The sequence below is a fragment of the Cucurbita maxima genome, unplaced genomic scaffold, assembly GCF_002738345.1.
Source record: "Cucurbita maxima cultivar Rimu unplaced genomic scaffold, Cmax_1.0 Cma_Scf00023, whole genome shotgun sequence".
NCBI lineage: Eukaryota > Viridiplantae > Streptophyta > Magnoliopsida > Cucurbitales > Cucurbitaceae > Cucurbita > Cucurbita maxima.
Genome location: NW_019272039.1, coordinates 249,370 through 269,256, shown reverse-complemented (window position 1 = coordinate 269,256; position 19,887 = coordinate 249,370). Strand labels below are relative to the sequence as shown.

Below are 19,887 nucleotides of genomic sequence, written 5' to 3'. Positions count from 1 at the left end.
AAATTAAAATGGACAAATGGACAAATGGCAAAAGGGCAATTTTATTAAAAAAAAAATTGAATAATAAAGTAGAAAATTGAGTCACTCTGTCAACAACGTGCAAATACAGAATACCAAACAATTAAAATAATAATCCAAATGTCAACTATAGTTTTCAGCGTCAAAAAATAAAATAAAAATTAATTAATTAGAACTGGCAACCATATTATTGTTTTTGTCACACCCCATCGAATGAAATACTTTCATTTCCAAAATTATTAATGCTACTGAGTCTTTTTTTATTTTTATTTTTTTTTTATTTTTAATGAAAATAAATCTGATTCATCTTATTTCGTAATATATTGCCTATGTTAGAAGCCAAAAAAAAAAAAAAAAAAATCGACTTTTCATCAATTCTCTCTTTCTCAAACCTTATCGAGTTGATAAAATTAATAAAACTGGATTGAATCGATTTAATTAGCTTATGAATAATTATTTTGTTGATGTTACCTTTGCATAATTTTCAAAAAATTTACATACAAAAGTCAAGAGATGAATAGTAAAAAATAGACATTTCTTCAGCATGATTTTTTTTAAAAAAATAAATGTTTATTTTTGACAAAACTATTTAAAATCCCAAGGTAACGTCCATTGCCCATTATCTTGGCTTGTTTGGTAATTTTGAGAAAGACAGGCATATGAATTTCGTAAATAATTTAATGCATTTAGAAGGGTACCATATTTGAACATTATGAATATTTAAATATGAAATGGAATAATAGTAACTGCTGTTACTAATCTTCCATCACTCTCACTATCAACCAAGAGGCCAATGTTATTTAAAATATAAGTAAAATAGAAAAATTAATAAAAAAAGAGAGAATAACCCTACCTTTTCTCGATGAAGGTTTAAAATGAGATTTAATAATATAAAAGTATATTATAGGAGTTAGACACATTGATACGAACGACCATGCCATTAGAAGTTTGAGACATGTAATGTTATATCCTTACCGGGATTTTTTCATTCCATAACTTTAAAAACAAAATCATTTCGATGTGTTTAATATGGTATATTTGAAGAGTACTTACATTACCTATTTCATTGATGTTCGATAGAAGAATTGAGTCACGATGTTGCTCGATTTAATTTCAATCGACAAAAGAGTAATATGGTATATTTGAAGAGACTATGATAGTTTTGGTACGTGGCAACAAGGAGTTGTGCAAAAAATAGGGGGAGGCAATTGATGTTGTTTAGATGGTGTATGCTGATACAGTGTTTAGGTGGGTATAAGATTGTAGGATTTTGATGTATTGGATGAGAGAGTAATGATGAGTAGAGAAAATGAAACCCCAGAATTTATGAGCGACGAGTATGAGGAGAGAGACAGGCATTCGAAATTGATATAGCTGTGGGCGTGTAATTGGCGTACCCAGAGAACCAACCCCCCACCCTTCCCTTTCTTTACAAACCCATCTCCCCCGGATCAAGATCATTGGGTGTCTGATATAGTCCCCTGTCCGTTTCTTGTTGAAAATTCGACGCAAATGTTTGGACTCTCTTCTTCCCCCCCCACCTTCCGAACTATATTAGTAGGTTTGTGTGGATGGATGCACGCTTTTCTCCGCCTTTTTTTCAACCCCTTCTCTTTTCTTCCTCCAAACGCTCCCCGCCCCCCTCCCTTCCTCTTCCCCTATTTCTCTTTCTACCCTTTCANGCTTTCCCCCCTCTTCCTTTCTACTCAATTTCCCACCCCTTTTTTCATGTGGGGTTTCCCCCAACGCGCTGACCCTCTGACTTCTTTTTCCTTTTCTACGATCATTTCATTTCATTTCATTTCCCCGTTCTATACCATCTTCTACCTCTATTCTTCAGGATCTCCTCTCCTTCTCCCTCTGGTGCGTTCTTCTCCCTTTTCTATCTATGCCTCCCTACCTCCTTCTAACGTCTTTTCTTTACCTGTTTCACACACTTCCTTCGTTGATTACCATTTTGTTGCTTCTTTGATTGTTTCTCGATGTAATTTTCCATGGGTGGCATGGATCTCATGAACAAATTTTCCTTTTTTCTTTATTCTATTTCATGTCTTTTATCGTTCCATTGACTTTTTTTTGTGCCTCACATCATTTTGTGTATTCAGAATTGACTCTTCGTGTTCTGGATTTTATTTCTCGGGTAAAAAGGTGTGTGTATGTCTGTGTGTCTGAAAATGCCGTGTTAGCTGATTTAGTCATTGGGTTTTGCTTCCAGACATGGCTCTTGAATTTCCGTAGTTTCTCCTCTACGAACTTATAATTTAAAATTCATCGGTCGCTTCTAACTTTAGTTTTCTTTTAAACAATTCTCTTGCAAGTGGTAAACTATAAGCAACGAGGTTTGACCATTCGTCCAGTATGATTGATTATTCTTTTCTGTTTTGTTGCAGGTCATCATAATTCATATCGAATTAATCTCGAAGGCTAGATAGAATCTAGTTGTTCTTGGTGGTCGGGTTGCAGGCCGAGGATTGGTCTTCAAATCATCGGTCATTTAATTGAAGAAACTGGCAAATGCTAAATTTCGGCAGAAACAGAACTCAACAAAGGTCCACCAGATCTCTAGCATTAGGAGGTAACTTCTGGAAAAGAAACTATCAGATCATCTTGAAAATAAATTTGAACCAAGAACAAATAATTGTTTCATAAGCAGTCTCTCAAACAAGCACAGTTTTCTAGGATTTATTATTTGGACTCTCAATTTTGACTTTCTTATAGGTATGGATTATCCAGATCCCAAAAAGAAAAACAACTTTGTGGGAAAAATTATCCTGGCCGCCACCCTCACAGCTTTATGCATTATCATGCTCAAGCAATCACCGGCTTTCAGTGCCCCAAGCCAGGTATCTTCTTCACCTTCTGCTTAGCTCTTTAGTCTATTTGTTAGCAGTTTAGATGGCCATGTTGATTGTCCTGATTCTTGTGATAACTGTTCATCTGAACCTGTTTGGCTCCTGAATGTTGCAAATTCTGAATTCTTTTCAGAACAAAGTGGTTTTCTATATGAAAAAGGATTAGTAGTGAGTCAAAATTGTTCTGAAATGTTACTTTTCTTCAGTTTGGGCTGCGTGAGCCGGGGGTAACTCATGTTCTAGTAACAGGAGGTGCTGGATACATTGGTTCACATGCTACACTAAGACTCCTTAAGGACAATTATCGTGTAACCATAGTGGTAAATCTCCTGACAGTTCTCAACTTCTCTTTATATGCCTTTTTCTTCTCTCCTCTGTATTAACCATTCTAACTTAATAGGATAACCTGTCACGAGGAAATCTCGGTGCCGTGAAGGTTCTGCAAGAACTATTTCCAGAACCTGGGAGGCTTCAATTCATTTATGCTGACTTGGGAGACCCCAAATCTGTACTGTCTTCACATATTCTGTTTAAATGTTTCTTGAGAACGTTAGGATCAACACTCTAAAAGTGAATGTTTGTTTTCAGGTTAACAAGATATTTTCAGAGAATGCTTTTGATGCTGTCATGCATTTTGCTGCTGTTGCTTATGTTGGTGAGAGTACCGTTCATCCACTGAAGTAAGCATTCTTTCTCGAAGAACTCTTTTTTTTCTTTTGCAAGAATTGTCTGCTGGAAAAGAAAAGCATATTGATTATAACGTTTTCTTTTAATGTAGGTATTATCACAATATTACATCAAATACACTGACAGTTCTAGAGGCGATGGCGGCCCATGGTGTGAAGAAACTGATATATTCTAGTACATGTGCCACATATGGTGAACCGGAAAAAATGCCGATCACTGAAGAAACTCCACAAGTATTTTACTTGAACCTTCTGTAAATGATTGTGTTTTTATTCAAAATACTGAAACTTGAGTCCTTTATGAGCTTCAACTAACATTGATATGGTTGCCTGCAGCTCCCTATCAATCCTTACGGGAAAGCCAAGAAGATGGCAGAGGATATCATTAAAGATTTTTCCAAAACTTCAAAAATGGCAGTCATGATCTTGCGGTTGGTATTGTTATATATTAACCGCTTGTTGAACACTTTTTTTTATCAGCTTGTCTTTATGAAATTTGTGTTCGTTCTCAGAGCTTTATTTTTTCTAATTATTATCACAGCTTACAAGTTTTGTTTCTGGGTATGTTTAAAACTTCAGATACTTCAATGTGATTGGATCAGACCCAGAGGGTAGGTTAGGTGAAGCTCCTAGACCCGAGCTTCGTGAGCAGGGACGAATTTCAGGTGCTTGCTTTGATGCAGCTCGCGGCATTATTCCTGGACTTAAGGTATGATTATCCTCTTTTTCGCCTGAAACGGCCTGCTTCATACTTGCATAAAAATTTCCTTCCTTTTCAGTTTTCATCTTTGTTTGCCCTTAATAAACATTAAAGTTGAAATATTGTAGGTTAGAGGAACAGATTACACTACACATGATGGAACTTGCGTCCGGGATTACATCGATGTCACTGATCTGGTTGATGCTCATGTGAAAGCTCTTGCAAAGGCAGAGGCTGGAAAAGTTGGAATATATAATGTTGGCACTGGAAAAGGTTTGCTCATCTCAAAATATGAAGGAAAAAAAAAACATACACTTCAACTACATTCCTCACAGCTCAGAGTTGTTTTTTGGTGTTTTAATCAGGTAGATCAGTTAAGGAGTTCGTAGAAGCATGCAAGAAGGCAACTGGGGTTAAAATCAAAGTCGATTATCTTGACCGTCGACCGGGCGATTATGCAGAAGTCTATAGTGACCCAACAAAGATAAATAAGGAACTCAACTGGACAGCTCAGTATACAGATCTTGAACAAAGCTTAAAGGTAGCGTGGAGATGGCAAAAGTCACATCTTAAAGGCTATGGAAGCTCTTGAATGGCTCTCCATGAATGAAAGAAGGATTTAACTCTTTGAGATATTAACTTCAGCTGTGCTTCTGTTGCTACTTCAGCAGATGGATTGGGAGCAGAGTGGTCGGATTTTTTTTTCCTTTTTTTGTATTCAAAATTTACCTTTACATGAAGTTACATTCGATGCCCTTACATTATTATTATGCAGTAGTTTTAGGAAACAGTTCGTTTGTCACATGAACTTGAAACGATGTAGTTGAAAATAATGGGATGTCTGTGCAGAAATTACCCTTCTTTGTCACCTGTTTCCTTTGCCATCAACATCATCATCTGTTTGAGATTGCATTACTAGATTGTGCAATGAATGCGTTAAGTATGCCTAACGGAAAAATGAAATGAGTTTTGGATCTGTTTTGCACTTGTTAGTCGTGAATGAAGGAAATTAAGCCATTTGCATGCATTCATGTCCTGAAAGGAGTCATCTGAACTTTAATAAGCTTATGGTTTGGTTGGAATTTTGAAAAGATCATCGAAGACTCCATTTGTTAAATCCATAAGTCTCCACTTGGTATCCGAATGAATTTAATAACCAAGCACACCCTCTATTCTGCTATACTGAGATTATAGCTCATTATTAACTTCAGAATGAAGCCTGCGGTCTGATATTAAACTCTATGGTTATAATCTGCAACTTCTGTTTCTCTATTTGTACTCTCTTGCAATTTGGCACAATATCAAACAATGAAACCTAAAGGGCAGTCGTTTACACTCATTCCAACCCAAGGACAAATGAAAATGCTTAAGTCAAATAATCATGTATCACATCTATGAAGCTCAATACAAAATGACCAGAATCAAGCTTTGTAACTTCTACTGTCAGACATTTTGTTCGATTTGGTATTTAATAGCCGAATAATTTGAGTAAAATCAACAGCCCCAATTAACAGTAAATGGCCGCGGGGTGAAGACTGTCGTTTAAAACTAGCAAACAATGTTCATCTCCTTTTCAAAAGCAGCAAGGGCTCACTAAACAACAGACTGGACAGCTCTATCAAAGTTCTCTTCAGCAGCCGAGATGCGTTTAACAAGCAAGTGGTCTGGATGCGAAAGTTTCAATTGGCTGAAAATTTGTGGCAAGTATGTTAGCAGCCATGGTAAGAAAGAAAAATTCTAATCCAACTTGTGGATGAATTCAACTGCTCAGGTAGTTTTTATCAACAGGAAAATTCACCATAATAGCTTAAAATAAAAACACAACTTATTTCCAGGAAAGCATTAAATGTGAAGACAGGAGTCAGGACAAGGATAAAATAAATTTCTCAAAACCAAAGATGAGCATAACAAGACCTACGGTACCATATAGGAATCTAAAATATCAAACTCCTCATTAAAGCGCCTTCTAAAGTGTCAAAAAGACATGTTTTACTTTAAAATACTACTCTCAGAAAGTCATTCCAACCTCACTTTAAACTGTCTATAATTTAAGAGATCATAGAATACCATCACTTTCTTAAAACTACCCTCAACCCCCAATTCCCACAAAGATGCAGACTACAGAACAGCATTGCAACCCAACAACCAGAGAGAGAGAGAGAGAGCAATATTAGCAGAAAATATTTCTGGCCATGGATCACTATCCATTACCTGAGAAAACGAGAAGTTGGTTTGCCAAGGTGAAGACTGCATACAACTAGATTGGCCAGAGTTTCTGGGTCTTTTGCATCCTGTGGAGAACATGAAAGCAACTTCTTATCTACAATCAGAAATTTATAGAAAATATTTGCATCCTTCGTTGTCCTGAAAACTTTCAATCTGTCTTAAGTTCGATCATCTTGGAATTCATTGAAGAAAACTTTGTCACAAAAGATGTTCAGTGTAGGGATTTTTTTTTTTTTTTTTTCTGGCTTAGTCTTTTGGTGTGCCAATTTAACCTTGATCCCCTCAGATAAGCAGTTTCTGATATACAATATAAGTAATCAAGTGCACGGTGATTAAAAAATTACCTTGTTCAATGCTTCAAGAAGAAGTGTCTCTGCTTCATCAAAGTTTCCCATATGCATGCAGCAGACGGCCCTTCCATTCAAAATCAAGCTTGTCATGGAATACTTTTCAGAGAAATCTTGGAAGATGAGATATGCTTCCTGTATTTTGGAACCACCCTGGTCAAGTAAAAAAATTACAGAATAATAAGATTACCTTCAAAAGTCTAGTGTCCCTTCGTTCAGTGTAAAGGAAAAAAATGCTATAAGCTACAAACCACTGCCAGATTTAACCAAGCATTTGCAAGTTGTGCTAATGTGTGATCCTCATCAGTCTGTTGCATGACTCTCAGCTGTCTCTCTGCATAATCTGACCTGTGCATCTTAAGAAATATTTGAACATTCAAAGCATGCCTGCAAGGTAAAAAAAACAACATCAGGCCTGAGCCAATTACATTATTATTATTTGTTAGGAATCACGACCCTCCACGAATGGTATGATATTGTCCCCTTTGAGCAAAAGTTCTCATGGCTTCATTGAGCCAATCACATTATACACGTCCAGTCTCACAAATATCTCCCCTAAATCAACTATTTGAATTTACATTAGGAACTTAAGATGATAAAGCACGCAGTGAGAAACAGAAAAGTTAAATTACAAATTGTCTCTTTCATTCATGAAACTTCAGTTTCAATTACACTCTCCTTAATTTCAGTTTTGATTCTAATAAATTTCCATCATTGATATTATTAATTAAATGTAGATGTGACATGCTTGGACGATTAACTTTTGGATTGCTAGGTCTTGTTATCTGACTGGTAAAGCATTCAAACTGAGACTTACAATTCCATGGTTCCTCCAGCATTTGTGTGCTTCAGGGCTTCATTATAATCTTGCTCGTGCATGAATATGATTCCTGCAATTAGCCTCAAAGTAGGATTGTTTCCAATGGCTGGATCTGATAACCATTCATGTAGGCTTGCAATGGTAGATTCCTACAATGTTCAATTAATTAATCAGTAAAGAAACTTCAATGACTCTGATCTTGTGAATAAGAAACCGGATTCATTCCTTTTTGAAAGTGATTTATCGTTCAATACTATGTGTCAAATCTGAAATCTTTTAAGTTGGTTTGAACTGCATAACATATTCACACGTTAGATGACTTTTAATATCGATCCAATTATGCAGGAATTTTTATTATGAAACGCTAAAAACTCCGTTCATTGCCACAATATGAATTGGCTCCCTATCCTCATTCATCCACAACCCCCAAAAGAAAAGGCACCAAACGTCACTAGCCAATAAAATGGAGTCATCAACATTGAATTCCCAGTAAACGCTTCTTGAGACTTTTAGCATGTCAACTCAGATGAATGTCAAATATGGTTTAAATTTATAGAATGAAGTAACACGGCATAGAAATGTGTGACCCAAAATTATAATTGAAATTCTATGAATTCCAGAAAGAATTTATATTCCAAACGAACATAATCAGCTAAAAAGGATATAGATCCACGAATGAAACCTTGCTGCTAGGATCAGACAGATAAAGAGCGAGCAATTTGACGGCTTGGAGAGGCGTGGGGGCGGATGAGTCGATCTCGCTAACCACTAGCTGAAAGAGTACGACAGAGTATCAAATCAAGTTGAAAGCAATCACCAATATACTTTACAACCACACTAATGTGCACGAACAGACCTGATAGCTGCCAAGGGCAATGTAAGAGCGGTAAACAATGGAATCCCTCTCAATTGCATCATCGGGGGAGAGATTGGGGAGATTACTGTTGTTAATGGCGGCCTGATACGCTCCCAAATAGAAATGATTTCTGAGATTGAACAAATGATCCGGTGCTGCCATGCTTTCACTCTTCCTTCTTCGTCCAAGCTCCTTCTAGATCTGAATCTAGCAGCCTTGAGGGATACAGAGAGAAGACCGACTAAGCAATAGAACAAATTTGGGAAAATCAACGAGTAAAAAATAAACAAAATAAAAAGAAAAAAAATAATAAATAAAAAAGTAATGGAAGCAAATTATATTGAACTATGCATGCGGTTATGGACTTGGGCTAGTGGGCCGACAATGTTGTGTTCGGCCCATTGTTTTGTTTTCGTTTCTTTGTTTTTTTTTTCTTCTCGAAGAGCAAATTTGAAAGAAAACAAACAATTTGGCTCCAATTTCTAAAACCCTAGGCTCTTCTCCCTCACTCCCGCTCGATTCGTTTCTTCTTGCTGGAGTTCTTGCTGAAGTTCTTGCTGAAGTTCTTGCTGAAGAAGCTCTGGATTGTATCTCAGTTGAGGGAATCTAAATTCTGGCACAATGTCGATGTCTAAGAGCTCCAAGATGCTCCAGTACGTTAATTATCGGATGAGGGTCACGATCCAAGATGGGCGCCAATTGGTGGGCAAGTTCATGGCCTTCGATCGGCATATGAACCTCGTTCTCGGCGACTGCGAGGAGTTCCGTAAGCTTCCGCCGGCTAAGGGTAAAAAGACTAATGAGGAACGTGACGAACGTCGTACCCTTGGCCTCGTTCTTCTACGCGGCGAAGAGGTAATTTCCATGACAGTTGAGGGTCCACCGCCTGCTGAAGAGTCCCGTGCTAAAGCCGTCAATGCTGCTGCTATGGCTGGGCCTGGTATTGGCCGTGCCGCTGGGAGAGGTATCCCGACTGCTCCTCTTGTTCAAGCTCAGCCTGGTCTTGCTGGACCAGTTCGTGGAGTGGGCGGACCCGCTCCGGGGATGATGCAGCCTCAAATCTCTCGCCCGCCAGTACCTCAGCTTTCGGCTCCGCCGATGTCATATCCGGCTGCCCCCGTTATCCGTCCACCTGGTCAGATGCCGATGTTTCCAGGGCAAGGTCCACCTCCCGTTGGGAGAGGTATGCCTCCACCTCAATTCTCGGCAGCGAGACCAGGGGGAGCCCCTCCACAACCATTCCCAGGTCCTCAATTTGCGCAGAGACCAATGGGACCTCCACCAACAGGGCAAGTGATGAGGGGACCGCCACCTCCACCCAGGCCTGGAATGGCACCTCCCCCGCCTCGACCTGGGATGCCTCCTCCGCCTGGTGGCTTAGTTCCTGTTTACGGACCACCTCGTCCTGGCATGCCGCCTCCGCCCAACCCACAAAATCAGCAGCAATAGTGCTGGTATGTCTTTTATCTTTGAAAATCATTAGCATTACCCCTCTATTGTCCAATTCTTCGTTTTAGCTATCACAACGAAACTTGCGATCATTGAAGTCAAGTATACCGATATGCTCTGTCTATAGTAATTTACCAATTAAGGATGCATCTGATTAAGATTTAAGAGCACTATATTTAGAAAGGATCGCATTTGAATATATTAGCCATTATTTTATGGCTGCTGCTTATAGTTAGTGACTGCCTCTGAAGGTTGCCACTTTAACATGTTCAGCTACTGCTGGCTTGTTGACAGACACCCTGCAACAAGGATTTTGCTCTAAAGTATCTCCGAAATTAGTTTCTCTGGCAAGGATAAGTTCATCTGAATTAATCATTTTTGGCTACTTTGCGCTAGAGAAGCTTTAGGATTTTCCAAGGGAAGTCTGGGGAACAGTGTTGAGGTGGAGAAGCTTTATTGTCTTAATGGGTTCGTCTTTTAATTATTTATTTTCTTCATTTTACAAATCAAGATTAGAACTTTTTTTTATTTCACTTTAAAGAAACAGATGTCTCGTCATTCCCTTGTGTTAGTTTTTCTGACACTATCCTCCACTTGGGAGTCTATTTTAGGTGGTTCAGTTCTAGAATTTTCCCTTGAGAACCCAATGAGACCTAGCAGTACACTATCTCTATAGTATTTATTTGGTTAAACAACACATCTGGTACGTACTTTTCTGTTGAGTAACAATTTAGTCCATGAAATTTTGATGAATCTGTTCAATTATTAACAAATATACTGTACATAATAACTGCTGAAGGATTTTTCCAATGCCAACTTGTCTAATTGGTTTTATAAATCAAACAGATTATGCATTAGAGCTGACCCAATCAACTCGGATTAGTCCTTTTTTTTTAATAACACCTGTGACTCCAATTAGGAAGGTTTTTTGTAATCCCCTTGGGTTGTTTTATTAGTAGAGAATAAAAACACTCACCCTATCTGCTTGAATAACGCTTGATACCAAAAGTTTGAAGCAGCAATGTTTCACTGACAACAAACCTATAAACAATGCGTAGATGAAAAGATGTAGTAAGCTGAGAAGAAAGTTAACATAATATATATATTTTTTTCTTTCTTTCATTTTTAATTTGAAACTTTGTGTAATAAAATTATCCAAAAAAGGAAAAGGGACATCCCAGGGGCAAGGGATGGAGGAAAACCCCTGCCAGAACACAGCTATCTTAAAAGATACATCAAATCTTCTTCCCTGTCTACTTTTTGTCATTGTCGTGTCTTTTTTTGTTCAGGAGTTAGGATACTGTTGCTTGTTTTTTTGCACTTCTATAGCTTCTCATAGTAGGTTTTTTCTTCATTGCTTTGTGATTAGGATATGATTTCTTTTCTGGTTCCTTAATAAGTTATGATATTTTTAAGAATGCCAAAGTGGGTCTGTAGGAAAAACTTAACATTCTTGGGGTTTCTTCCAAGTTCCCTGACAGATCCTTCAATAGGCAAACACCTTTTGTTGCATAAAAGAAAGATTTTTACAATGAAGATTAAATGGGTTGACTGAATGTTCCTACAAATAATCAGTGTGACTTACGTTTTCCAAGTTGTGACTATAAACATCCTTCTCGAATGGAAATCTGTAAGGGTATTGTTATTTTGTTTTGTATTGCATGAATATTTCCTCCAAGAAGTTGTTTATTTCTCAGCTTCATAGTTCATAGATATCCCTTGTTATCGATGAGGTTGGGATTTTCCAGGCATCGAAAGTAAGGATGCTTCAGTGGGAGATCTTGTTCTTTTTAATATTTCTGCAATCACATTTCTATTGATATTGTCCCCTAATTTCCACAATTGAGTCATTGACTCAGAAAATTAGTTACAAACTTAAATTGTATGGTTTTATTGATAAGGATCAGAGATGTCCATGGGGTGGGGACAGGGAAGCCTTCCCCGTCCCCATTCTTGTCACCTATTTCATTCCTTATCCCTGTGAAAATTTTCATTTATTTTTGCAAGAATCAGGGTGAGGAATTTGCTGGGTTGGGTTCTCCAAGTAATTTTTTTCCGTTTATTAAAAAATCTTATAAATCCTAATAGATGGTAGATGTGGAATATAATCCACTCCTTGGCCTATTTATCTAACGCTTAAAAATGTTCTCCACTCCTCTCCCCCATTCCCCGTCTAAATGGGGAATCCCCTCCCCGTTTGGGCCCCGTGGGTAAAATGGACACCTCTAATAAGGATGGAAAAGACACTAATAATCGTGTATTTCTTGATTCCTTGATGACACTTTGAATTGTATGTTTAATTTATCACTTAGGGGAGCTGTCTCATTGGTTGCTCTGTGCTGAAACTGTTTGTTTTTCCGCTTTCTCTATCCCAGCAACCCTGTTGGTAAAATGTGCCCCCTGTTTACAAGATCTGAATGCTTTATAGGTATATTGGGGTAGTAAAGGCTGTTACCAGGTTGTAAACCAAGATGATTTTTCTGCAGGACTTTAGGGGAAATTTTTGTCATCTCAAGTTTTTGAATTTTTCTTAACAGCCATCTGAGATTCAACATTTCTCAATAACTCAGATCGGTATTTGTTGCAGACATACTTACATGTGAAGATCTGTGGAGACTTTCAGTGGATATTATCTTATGTTGGTTCAACCTGCGTTTCACTAGCCAGGGGGATACAGCTTGGTTCATCTCTGTCTGAATTTGTGTTGATGCTGCTGTAGGATTCGACAATGTACTGTTATGAGCAAATTGTGGCCCTCATTTTGCAATTTAACAATTAGATGTAGTTCGAGTGCAGGATTTTAATGTGAGTTACCCATTCCTGATCGCCATGTCTCTAGGTAGATTCGCTTGCTCCCCTCTTTTTAATCTGTGTTAGGCATTATGTAGGTCTTTCAATTACTTGCGGACCTAAAACCCATATAGTACGAACTGAAGGTTATGTATTTTAGGACATCTATCCTGTTAAAAAGGAGAAAATATATATACGACATTTTTTTCTCCTCAAACAAATGTAATGAAGATTGATTGAAGGATGGATTACAGAGGAGGAAGAAGCACATCTCAAGCCAGCCAAGGGATTTCTATGGAAAAAAAAAACCTTCCAAGTAGCATGAATGAGAGCCGTATCTTCAAAGGTTCTTTGACTCTATATTAGTCTAAACTGTCCATATAACAATGGTAGTTTGCTCAATCCAAAATTTTCTTCCTTTGTCAGGGAGACAATTGCCATGAATGCTTGGATCAAACTATGCTCCACCTTTTGGGGGGCATATACCAACTAGGATCTAAGTTGTAAAAGGTATGGCCATATTTTCACGCCATGTTTTGTCACTCTCTTTGCTCTGTGCCACCAGAAGTAGATATGAACAGGTCAGGATTCGTCTAGTGGACCCATATGCTTTGTTTTGTATGCATTCAAAATTCTGGGCTACACTCTCTTAGTTGTGTTGTTCTGTTGTAAAAAATGGAAGCCGGGTGTTTGGAAACAAGCAAGGACGTAAATTTATAAATTAACGTTGTTTGAAAGAAAAGAAAAATCAAACTTCTGACTCTTACCTTGAACGGTACTGAGCATAGTTCAATCACCCAAGTTCATACTCTTTTAATCGGAAGGTGAGGGGCAATTGAGAAGGGGAAATCCAAGTGTTGAAAGAAAAATGCTTTTGATGATCTTTTTTTCACAGTAATGTCTCTCTTTGTTGCAACATTATAATTTGTATGTTCCTTAGGTTTTTGGTTGATAATTAAAAGAAAAGTAATTGATAAAAAACATCTTTTTTCTGTAAATATCATATAATTCCAAATGTTATTATAACATGAAGAAAAGAAAGGGTACTCAACTTTTAGCACTTTTCTTTTGGTGAGCAACATAAATTGTTTGCTCCACATGGGGGGAGGATTATAAATGAAAAATCAGAGAGGAAGTGATGTAAATGATTGTGGAATCAGGTTCCTTTCGAGACAGTCAATACTACATCAAAATTACTACATCTGTTGCCTTATGATGTCCTTTTGTTGGGCCTACCACTTTGACAAAGATAAAGTGTCCTTTGATGCCATAAGTATGAAAGAACACTCATAAAATTTCACAACAAATGGTGATTTTTAGAATCCCATGCCTAAAGTAAAGTTAAAATGGTTAATTTACCTTTGTTTTTCACCTTCCACTCCAACCAACTTCATTGTAAGTTTGGATGAGTTAATTATACCTTATAAAAGTTACATTTTCTCTTTGAAAAGAGCATAATAGAATAAACACTCTGCAAAAACAAAGTAGGAGAACAGAAAGCATGTTTAGACAGAGCAACAACATATACGACGATACGATACTCGTCAAATATATATTTTTTTTTCATTCCAAGTTAATAAATTAAGCAAGTTTTCTTCGTTAGATATCTTTACTTATTCATGCATAGGAGTGCTCAAGGATTTATGACCAATAGCATGCTCAAACAGAAGAAGTAGATATGTTTGGCCATACTGTGATCTTCATGATCAAACTCCTTTTCAACTAATAATACACTGTTAATTTACATAATTTTTACCATAAAGTCCAATATTATTCACTAATTTGGTTTGATATATATGTAAAAGTTTTAAGACAATGATTAGAAGAAAAGATGGTCCTGAACTGAAGTCAGAAAATGAGGAAAAGTAATGGTGGATTTTCATGAGATAATATGGCCATTATAATTGCTAATTATGAAACTAAATTAAATAAAATACACTTTTGCCACGTGCGAGCGCCTAAAGGCTTCACCGTCCCACAATACTCCCACAAAACTAAACCAGTATCCACATTTTCTCTCTCTACAACTCTCTCTCTCTCACGGGTGAGCTTCAAAAAATCGAACGTTGGGAGCAAATAGACAAAAGAAAATGAAGTAAAGAGAAAAGGGGCAAAATTTATGGGTGAGGACCAATTAATTTCTCACACGTACCCCACTTTGTACTTCCATGGAAGTTCTTGCCCTATTACATTACATACATAAAAATTCAATCTTTATTATGAAATCTTAATTTTGAACTTGTGTTTGGATGTGGGTCATTGCTATAATATGAGATTTCCATATTAAGAGCCGTTTTGTTTGATATCAGATGTATTTGTTTGAATTAAAAATGGGCCTTGTTCCTGAAATCATTTTTCTTGAGTTACAGGCCAACACCATAAAGTTCCGTTCAGTCTGATTATAGAATAAGAACAAAGAAAACATTTCTGTGTCTTTACTTGCCTCTGCCCTGTATTTCTCTCTATTTTCTTTCCCTTTTGTTTTTTTGGCTTTGAGTTAACAAAACGTTCAAATTCACGGTACCCAAGAAAGCTTGGATTGGGTATTCGCTTCCTGTACCTTCTCTCTCACTCTCTCAACGGACGCACAAAAAGTGAAGAATAGTGGTGGGTTCTTTCTTTATCACCGAAAAGAAGAAGGGTCTGCTTTCTTGGCCATTATTATCGCTTCCCCACTTGAGAGGAGAAGATTTCATGGCTGTTTTTTCACTGCCTTCTTGGAACTGTTAGGCTGTAGATTAGAGTTTATTAGTTTCGTGTTGGAGCATCCCTTATTCCAATTTGAGTACTCAGAGATTGGGAGCATTGTTTTGGGTTGGTTAGTGTCCCCTAATGGATATAATTCACTGTGCACCTTTGCTTTGTGTTGTTGTCTGTATTGGGATGTTTCTATGCACATCTTGTGTTGATGAATTTGGAGATTCAACAGCTGTGTACATAGTGACCCTTAAGGAACCTCCTTCTTCTACTAATTATTATGCTCAGCTTAGACAGAATACCACTTCTTCTAGGCTTGCTACTTCTGGTGGATTAAGCATCCACAAACCAAGGTACTTCTCCATCACTCTCGTCCCCTCTCTCTAATACAAGCATTACTTGACTTAGTATGATGAAAACTTGTTGTGTAAGACATGCAATTAGTGTAGTTTTTTTAAACATGAGTTGTTGATATGTCCTCTTTAAAGTAGTTGACATTGGTAACTTTTTCTGGGTATTTCTTTCTCTCTGTCAAAGTTTTCTTGTTCTTGAACTTTTGGTACTTCTATGGTAACTATTATTTTGCTAATTTCTGTGTACTGTATCAATGTTTTGTTATTATGTAAAGTAGAAAACTATGCCCTGGATGCACAGTTAATGATCATTGATAGAAGTTATTGTTTGTTTAACTTGTTGTTCAATCCTTCTGGTTAATCTGTTTCCTTCTCGTACAGGTTTTGTAGCTATGTCTTAAAATTATATTTTGAACTTTACTTCTTTCATGTTATTTATTTAGAAACATATCGAGAAAGCATGGAAGATATAGGTCTTATATAGCCCGAGTTCACGATTCATTGTTGAAGAGGGTCTTGAAGGGGGAGAAATATCTAAAGCTCTACAGTTACCATTTCTTGATCAATGGATTTGCTGTGTTTGTTACTGAAGAACAGGTACAATATTGTCATATGTTCCCTCCTTTTTGGCTTCATCATCATTGTTTCCCTACTTTAAAGTATGATGGTGTTTGATTGTTTGTGTTTATCTGATAAAATTTGCTCAGAAGAAGTTAAAGAGATGCACCAAGTACGTTTTGATTTACTGGTTTCTTTTAATTGAAAGGCAACTAAACTTTCAAAGAGGAGAGAGGTGGCAAATGTCGTCATGGATTTCTCTGTTAGAACAGCTACGACACATACTCCACAGTTCTTGGGGTTGCCGCAGGGAGCTTGGTCTCAAGATGGTGGCTATGAATCTGCTGGAGCTGAGATTGTGATAGGGTTCGTCGACACTGGCATTGACCCTACACATCCCAGCTTTGCTGATGATTTGACTGATAATCCGTTTCCCATTCCGGCCCACTTCTCGGGAATCTGTGAGGTAACTCCTGATTTCCCGTCTGGATCATGCAATCGGAAGCTTGTTGGAGCGCGCCATTTTGCAGCATCAGCTATAACAAGGGGAATATTTAATGCATCTCAGGATTATGCATCGCCATTTGATGTCGATGGACATGGCACGTATGTATTTCTTTCTTTGTTTGGATGTTTGCTGATCAAACTAACATAGATGCCCAGTTGTTTGAAACTATGAAAATAAGATATATATAATTCCTGTTCGTGAAATTAGTACTATCTTTAGAGGAAGGCTATACAGAAGGTTATGTAGTAATTGGAGTAAAACTAATATATGTAGGCACACAGCTTCAATTGCTGCTGGAAACCATGGCATTCCAGTGGTAGTTGCTGGACATCACTTTGGAAATGCTAGTGGGATGGCCCCTCGTTCACAGTAAGTACATATTACTGCATGAGTTGCATCCGCTTCCTTGTGTTGACTGCTTTCTTATGCTTCTTTATTCAGCATTGCTGTTTACAAGGCACTGTACAAAAGCTTTGGTGGTTTCGCTGCCGATGTCGTTGCTGGAGTTGATCAGGTGTCGTGAATGCCTCATCTTCTTTCTATTCTTTTGTTTGTGTGTGTTTTGTGGTATATAGTAATCTATGGTTTTCTTTGTAGGCTGCTGAAGATGGGGTGGATATAATAAGTTTATCAATCACACCAAATAGGCGGCCCCCTGGCATTGCGACGTTTTTTAATCCCATAGACATGGCACTGCTCTCTGCAGTAAAGGCTGGTATATTTGTTGTGCAAGCAGCTGGCAATACTGGACCAGCACCAAAGAGCATGTCTTCCTTCAGTCCATGGATCTTTACTGTTGGTGCTGCTTCTCATGATAGAACCTATGCTAACTCTATAACCCTTGGCAATAACGTCATCATCCCAGGCGTTGGACTTGCACGTAGTTTCTTGTTTTCCTTGCCCGCATTTTAATGATGATCCTATTTTTGTGGAAGATAAATCTAATTCTTACTTTTGTATTCAGCTGGAACTTATAATGGCACGAAGTACAAACTGATTGCTGCAATGCATGCATTGAAAAATGGCACACATGTTTCAGAGGACATGTACGTGAGTGAATGCCAAGACTCCAGTAACTTTGATCGGGATCTGATCAAAGGGAAACTTTTAATCTGCAGCTACTCGATTAGATTCGTGCTCGGGCTTTCCACGGTTAAACAGGCTTCACAGATAGCGAAGAACTTGAGTGCTGCTGGGGTCATCTTCTATATGGATTCTTTTGTGTTAAGCTTTCGGCTTAACCCAACTCCAATGAGGGTGCCTGGCATCATAATTTCATCACCAGAAGATTCCAAGGTTGTGTGCTCTGCCTTGTTATCTTTTGGCAATTTTATTTTATTGGATCAACATGAGAACCCTGCCAGAGCCTTTTTGCATCAAAGTGGGCCTTGAAAATGGATTGTGTTTGTGTTTGTGTTCTTTGGTTCTGAAGTTCATGGTTTCTTTGGCAGATTCTTCTTCATTACTACAACTCTTCTTTGGAAGTAAATGGATTAACAAAGAGGATTTCTAAATTTGGAGCTGTTGGTAGCATATCTGGAGGATTAAAGGCAAATTATATCTCTACTGCTCCACAGATAATGTATTATTCTGCTAGAGGACCAGATCCAGAAGACAGTTCTGTTGAAGATTCTGATATTATGAAGCCCAACTTGGTAGCTCCTGGAAATTTCATATGGGCTGCCTGGAGCTCTGTTGCCACCGACTCTGTCGAATTTCTCGGTAAGCATCCGAACCGGTTTTGCTTTGCATATGATATGAAAACTCAGACATGAATGGTAACTTTTACCAACTCTCCAGGTGAAAACTTTGCAATGATGTCGGGAACAAGCATGGCTGCTCCTCATATTGCTGGCCTAGCCTCACTTATAAAACAGAAGTACCCTACTCTTAGTCCTTCAGCCATTGCCTCTGCACTATCGACAACTGCTTCTCTTTACGACAAGACCGGTGGACCGATCATGGCTCAGCGTGCTTATGCTAACCCCGAACAGAACCGGTCTCCAGCTACGCCGTTTGATATGGGAAGTGGCTTTGTGAATGCAACTGCAGCTCTCGACCCGGGGTTGATCTTTGACTCCAGTAAGTAATTTATTTAACATTATACCCGATTGACCTCTGCGGGGTTGTTAATAATAGACACACAATAGAATCCACTATGATGGTTTAACCCGCCTTAGATGATAGTTGGACATAAATGTAGCAGTCTAACTGACATTTTTCTGAGAAATAAACAGGACAATATCATGGCTGAGTTGATTTAGTTGAAGAACATAAAGTACTAGGCATCTACTGTACATGTTCGAATGAGTTCGTAAATATTTGAAACTGAGAATTTTTGCTGATCATTTTGGTAGTAAAATTCACGATCCAAGTTGGCTTGTTGTAGGTTACGATGATTATATGTCGTTTCTTTGCGGTATCAATGGCTCATTTCCTGTGGTCTTCAACTACACAGCCGAGAACTGCGGGCTGTACAATTCCAGCATCAAAGGAGCTGATTTGAACTTGCCCTCTGTCACGATTGCGAAACTCAACCAGTCGAGAGTCGTGCTACGAACCGTGACCAACATTGCTGGACCTGAGTTCTATAGAGTTGGCTGGACTGCCCCTTACGGGATTTCTTTGAAGGTCTTTCCAACTCGATTTTCGATAGACAGCGGCAAGAAACAAGAGCTAACAATATTCTTCAACGCGACGATGAACAGCTCAACTGCTAGCTTTGGTAGAATTGGACTTTTTGGGAGTGCAGGCCATACTATCAACATTCCTCTCTCAGTAATTTGGAAGTTCTCATATTATACTACTAAATGAGAGTTTTGGATGATGTATTCTCTTTGTTTCTTCCTTTCTTTTTGAATAATTTGGAGGTGTGTTAACCAATTTTTTCATTCATTTCTTGATGTAAATGTTTAGTAATGAAGATTAAGATTCAAAAGTGAGGTCATAACTGGGTTGACTTATGTCTCCTCTTTTATCTATTGCAACTTGCATAAGGGCCTTTTTATATATATATATATATATATA

At 37.9% G+C, this 19,887-nt stretch overlaps 4 protein-coding genes across 7 annotated transcripts; 3 read left to right on the top strand and 1 right to left on the bottom strand.

Annotated features, from left to right (window-relative positions):
* The first annotated feature begins 1,587 nt into the window (after window positions 1–1,587).
* Window positions 1,588–5,166, top strand: LOC111497176 (UDP-arabinose 4-epimerase 1-like). 3 transcript variants are annotated; one of them, XM_023147872.1, is made up of 11 exons: window positions 1,588–1,881; window positions 2,409–2,593; window positions 2,737–2,861; window positions 3,077–3,190; window positions 3,271–3,378; window positions 3,459–3,550; window positions 3,649–3,790; window positions 3,893–3,987; window positions 4,136–4,265; window positions 4,385–4,529; window positions 4,622–5,166. In XM_023147872.1, exons 2-11 carry the CDS (start codon window positions 2,533–2,535, stop codon window positions 4,846–4,848), a joined length of 1,239 nt encoding a protein of 412 aa, XP_023003640.1. In that variant the 5' UTR covers window positions 1,588–1,881; window positions 2,409–2,532; the 3' UTR covers window positions 4,849–5,166. The 3 variants fall into 3 exon arrangements, with proteins under 3 accessions (XP_023003640.1, XP_023003642.1, XP_023003641.1); XM_023147874.1 differs by lacking the exon at window positions 1,588–1,881 and adding an exon at window positions 2,023–2,158; XM_023147873.1 differs by lacking the exon at window positions 1,588–1,881 and adding an exon at window positions 2,233–2,252.
* A 399-nt stretch (window positions 5,167–5,565) lies between these two features.
* On the bottom strand, window positions 5,566–8,838 carry LOC111496767 (coatomer subunit epsilon-1-like). Its single transcript, XM_023147271.1, has 7 exons — window positions 8,506–8,838; window positions 8,332–8,421; window positions 7,647–7,798; window positions 7,081–7,216; window positions 6,827–6,982; window positions 6,468–6,547; window positions 5,566–5,943 (listed from the first exon to the last, which is right to left on the bottom strand). The coding sequence occupies exons 1-7, from the start codon at window positions 8,665–8,667 to the stop codon at window positions 5,850–5,852; spliced, it is 870 nt and encodes a 289-aa protein (XP_023003039.1). The 5' UTR covers window positions 8,668–8,838; the 3' UTR covers window positions 5,566–5,849.
* A 109-nt stretch (window positions 8,839–8,947) lies between these two features.
* LOC111496768 (small nuclear ribonucleoprotein-associated protein B'-like) lies at window positions 8,948–13,386 on the top strand. The gene is made up of 3 exons (XM_023147272.1): window positions 8,948–9,959; window positions 12,542–13,090; window positions 13,171–13,386. The coding sequence occupies exon 1, from the start codon at window positions 9,127–9,129 to the stop codon at window positions 9,952–9,954; it is 828 nt and encodes a 275-aa protein (XP_023003040.1). The 5' UTR covers window positions 8,948–9,126; the 3' UTR covers window positions 9,955–9,959; window positions 12,542–13,090; window positions 13,171–13,386.
* A 1,775-nt stretch (window positions 13,387–15,161) lies between these two features.
* LOC111496762 (subtilisin-like protease SBT2.3) lies at window positions 15,162–19,841 on the top strand. Of its 2 annotated transcripts, none has more exons than XM_023147267.1 (10): window positions 15,162–15,794; window positions 16,238–16,391; window positions 16,561–16,958; window positions 17,134–17,229; window positions 17,302–17,374; window positions 17,458–17,740; window positions 17,825–18,156; window positions 18,312–18,582; window positions 18,661–18,942; window positions 19,319–19,841. In XM_023147267.1, the coding sequence occupies exons 1-10, from the start codon at window positions 15,577–15,579 to the stop codon at window positions 19,672–19,674; spliced, it is 2,463 nt and encodes an 820-aa protein (XP_023003035.1). In that variant the 5' UTR covers window positions 15,162–15,576; the 3' UTR covers window positions 19,675–19,841. The 2 variants fall into 2 exon arrangements, with proteins under 2 accessions (XP_023003035.1, XP_023003034.1); XM_023147266.1 differs by having other exon boundaries at window positions 15,165–15,794; window positions 19,250–19,841.
* Window positions 19,842–19,887: the final 46 nt, after the last annotated feature.